We start from the raw sequence: 3,871 nt of genomic DNA on the forward strand, positions 1-3,871 counted from the left end.
TTTTTTTTGGAGAGGTTTTTGTTATAGGGCGTGTGCGCTCGCCAGACAGACAGAGACAGAGAGACAGAAAGTGAGAAATCACCCTCCTGGGGGGATGGTCACGCCGCAATCCCTTCTCCATTCTCCTCTCGGGATCTTGGGCACACACGCACACGCGCCTGGTGTGAGTTTAAGCCACCGGGTCCGGGACACGAACCACGGTTGACTACGTGGGAGTCCAGCGACATAGGCATTACGCTAACTGCTGGTCCCAACAATAGGGCTTTTATGGGGGACTTTCCATATGTATCTGATGAGGGGATCTGCTTACCGCCACTGGAGGAGCTGAGACGGAGTGAAACGCAGAAAGGGAAGTTGGAGGCTCCTGGGCCTCTTGACAGACCAACCACGGCTCCTTTCTCTCCAATTCCTTTCTGCCGTTTGTAGAGAAAGGACGCTCAGGGGTTCCTCTTCTGAGGCTGGAGGACAGGCCCACAATGCCCCGAGCCTTGGCCCCCCATGCTTTTGAGGAGTGTGTGTATTTGTCCTGGTGAATCGCATCTTGTCACCATGTGACAGTAGTCTCCTTTCTGTGCTGCTCCATTTTCACATTGTCCGCTCCAAAGACGGCATCTTATTTGTGTTCCGTACTTCGTGAACATCCAGATTTTCAGTGGAAATAAATGGAAACAGCTGTTTTCTGTGTACATAATACAGTTGTGATCCTTCACCTTGAGATGATACGGCCAAATTTTTCCAGGTGTGGGAAAATCTCATTTTGGGTAATCAGCCCATTACAGAACAACGTTCAGCTGTTTGCTGTGCAATTTCTTTTCAGAAAGAGAGTGTTTACATCGGTCGTCCTTTATTACAATAGTCTCTTCTTAACGTGACTTTTCCTACGTAAAACAGTGCATGTTCACACACACACACACACACACACACACACACACACACCCTGAAGGCTCATCTACATTTCTTGCCTTTTTTCCATGGCGCTTCACTGCTATCCAATTACACGATGTATTTTAGGTTTTTAGCTTTTAATTGTCTATTTCCCCAAAGTAGGATGTGACTCTATGAAAGTGGGGTTTTGGTTTGTCCCTGGCTAGGATATGCCTAGAACACAGCTGGTGCCCAGTGACCACTGAGTGAGTAATGGAAGCTGCAAGTTGTCAGAAATCGGCCTCTGATCCAAATATTCATGTACACACAGACGGTAGAGTTTTAGTTTATCAGGTTATTTTAAATAACAGGTGGAATTAAAGAGGTTTTTCTTTTGGAGAGGTTTTTTGCTATAGGGAGCATGTGCTCACCAGACAGATAGAGAGAGACAGAGAGATAGAAAGTGAGAAATCACCCCCCAGAGGGGGATGGCCACACCACAATTCCTTCTCCTCCATTCTCCTCTCGGGATCTTGGGCACGCACGCACATGTGCCCGACGTGAGTTTAAGCTGCCGGGTCCGGTACTCGAACCGTGGTTGACTAGGAGGGAGTCCAGCAACAAAGCCATTATGCTAACTGTTGGTCCCACATTATTTGAAGGGGGGGGGTTTATCTATTTGCAAAAATCTCAGAAATTATTCTGGAAGCAGGTATCGTTCCTGGGAGTCGCGCAGTGCTATCTTCACACAGGAGGAATTGTTAAATCCTCTGCTACATGTCACCGAAGAAGTTGGCCGAAGAGCTAAAATCACATTTAAACATTTTAAGACAACTTATTCGGAGATCCACCCAAACACGTCTTGTGACATTACCCAGTTTGATGCCTTATTCTACTCACTAGACTTTGCAGAAAGTATTTTTGCTGTTATAGAAAATACTCCGACGAATATTTGCCACAGTAGAGAGCATTAACAAGAAAACGCTGCACGTTCATCGGTGACTCCTTTGTAAGCCTGGCAGCGTTCATTTGAATGTAAATGTACCATCGTTGTTTTTTAAACTATACGACTTGTTTTACAAAAGAATTATTTATTTATTTAATGCCATTTGTTATTATTATTTTTTTTTAACGTGACCAGACAGAGACAGAGAGAGAGAGAAAGGGAAAGCAAGAAAGCAAGCCACCAGGTCTGGGGCTCAAACCGCGGGCAGCCAGCCATGTGGGAATCCATTGCCTTTATCCACCACACTACTTGCCGGCCCTTAAATGATATTACTTTAAAAATATACTATTTTTATGAGAACAAGCAGTTAGTGTAATGGCTACGTCGCTGGACTCCCACGTAGTCGACCGCGGTTCGCATCCCGGACCCAGTGACTTAAAACTCACCCCGGGCGCGTGTGTGTGCATGCACAAGATCCCGAGAGGAGAATAGAGGAGAGGGGATTGCGGTGTGACCATCCCCCCTGGGGGGTGATTTCTCGCTTTCTGTCTCTATGTCTCTCTCTGTCTGTCTGGCGAGCGCACGCGCCCTATAGCGAAAACCTCTCAAAAAAAAAAAAGAAAAATATACTATTTTTATTTAAAATTTCAAGTGTCTGAAGTACTTAGTTTTTTGTTTGTTTGTTTGTTTGTTTGTCTTGTTTTGTTTTTCACTATTTATTTGCTTGGGTAGAGTTTTTACCACAGGGCAAATGCGCTTGCTGGAGAGAGGGAGAAAAAGAGAGAGAGAGGTGGGCTGAGGGGACTGTAAGAGGGAGAGTGAGAAATTACCTCCAGGGAGAATGGCCATGCTGCAATCCCTCTTCCTCCATCTCCTCCTGGGACTTTGGACACACATGCACATGTGCCCGGTGTGATTCCCAAGCCCTGAGAACCGTAGTCAGTCATGTGGCAGTCCGGCGCCCCACCACCATGCCACCTGCTGGCCCCTTATATTTTTATCTTTTAAACTAGTGGACTCTTACTTGACAGTATTAAGGTGATGTAACAGGCCCTGCAACTTGACTGAACATTTTATAAACTAGGTCTTTCGAGACCAAAGCACTGATGCTAAGTGTCTCTTCAGGACAAGAAGCACACAGACAAAAATCTGCATGGCCAGTGGCCCACACAGGCCTATTTGCAAGCTGTCTTTGGACTGCTACGGTGCATAAACTATCCCTTTGCACAAGACCAACGTATTTTCATGGGTCCCCTTTTCTTTCAGAGCCTGGGGGAGTCAGCGATGTCTGTCGTGTTAAGTCAGCTGCTGCCCTTGATCAAGCCTGCAGCCCGGAGGACCAAGGATGACTACAGCCCTGAGGAACTGCTGATCCTCCTCATATATATCTATTCTGTCACTGGAGACTTCCCCGTGGACGAGGACCTGGGTGAGACAGAAGAAAAGGTCAAGAGAGCTTTGGCTCAAGTCTTTTGTGAAGAGTCCGAGTTGTCCCCTTTACTGCAAAAAATCACAGGTGAGTAACAAAGATATTGTGTATTATCATCGCTGCTAGAAAAAGCAAGTTTAAAAAGAAATGCTGTTTTAGGGAGAGACATAATTGTCTCTGTTGGAGTTGCTGGGAGTTTTGTGAGGCCCAGTGAAAGCCTGGCAGCCTTTGGGATCAGAGGGGTTCATCGCAGTCTGCTTCCTTTCCTGCCGTGGTGGTGAAATGGCCTCCTTCTGAATCGCTTTGTTAGGATTTGTATTTCTTAGAGCCAGTTGTGAAAATAACAAAGTATTCACAGGAATAACAGTTATCTTTAAGGAAAAGTAAAATGTAATGGATCCTTTTCAATGGGTTTTCTATGGACGTACTTTTGTGTGTGTGTGTGTGTGTGTGTGTGTGTTGCCATTTTAAACTTAAAAGACCAGTTTAGGATGTTACACAGTTTTAAGTAGGAATTGCCATTTCCAGTAGTTTTCTATTTTTGTCTTCTCATATTTCATTTTGAATTTAAATTTGTTGGTACCAATACCCAAATATCTCAGGAAGGTAGGCTATGCTACCTTAGGGGAAAG

The 3,871-nt window shown here is 45.3% G+C and overlaps 1 protein-coding gene across 1 annotated transcript in view; it reads left to right on the plus strand.

Moving 5' to 3' along the window:
• SCFD2 (sec1 family domain containing 2) overlaps window positions 1-3,871 on the plus strand; it is a 457,870-nt gene that overhangs the window by 157,989 nt on the left and 296,010 nt on the right. Inside the window, exon 5 of the mRNA XM_006164377.2 lies at window positions 3,077-3,326. Coding sequence (XP_006164439.1) covers window positions 3,077-3,326 — 250 coding nt within the window. The remainder of the gene's footprint in view (window positions 1-3,076; window positions 3,327-3,871) is intronic.

Source organism: Tupaia chinensis, unplaced genomic scaffold (genome assembly GCF_000334495.1).
Source record: "Tupaia chinensis unplaced genomic scaffold, TupChi_1.0 Scaffold143615_1, whole genome shotgun sequence".
NCBI lineage: Eukaryota > Metazoa > Chordata > Mammalia > Scandentia > Tupaiidae > Tupaia > Tupaia belangeri.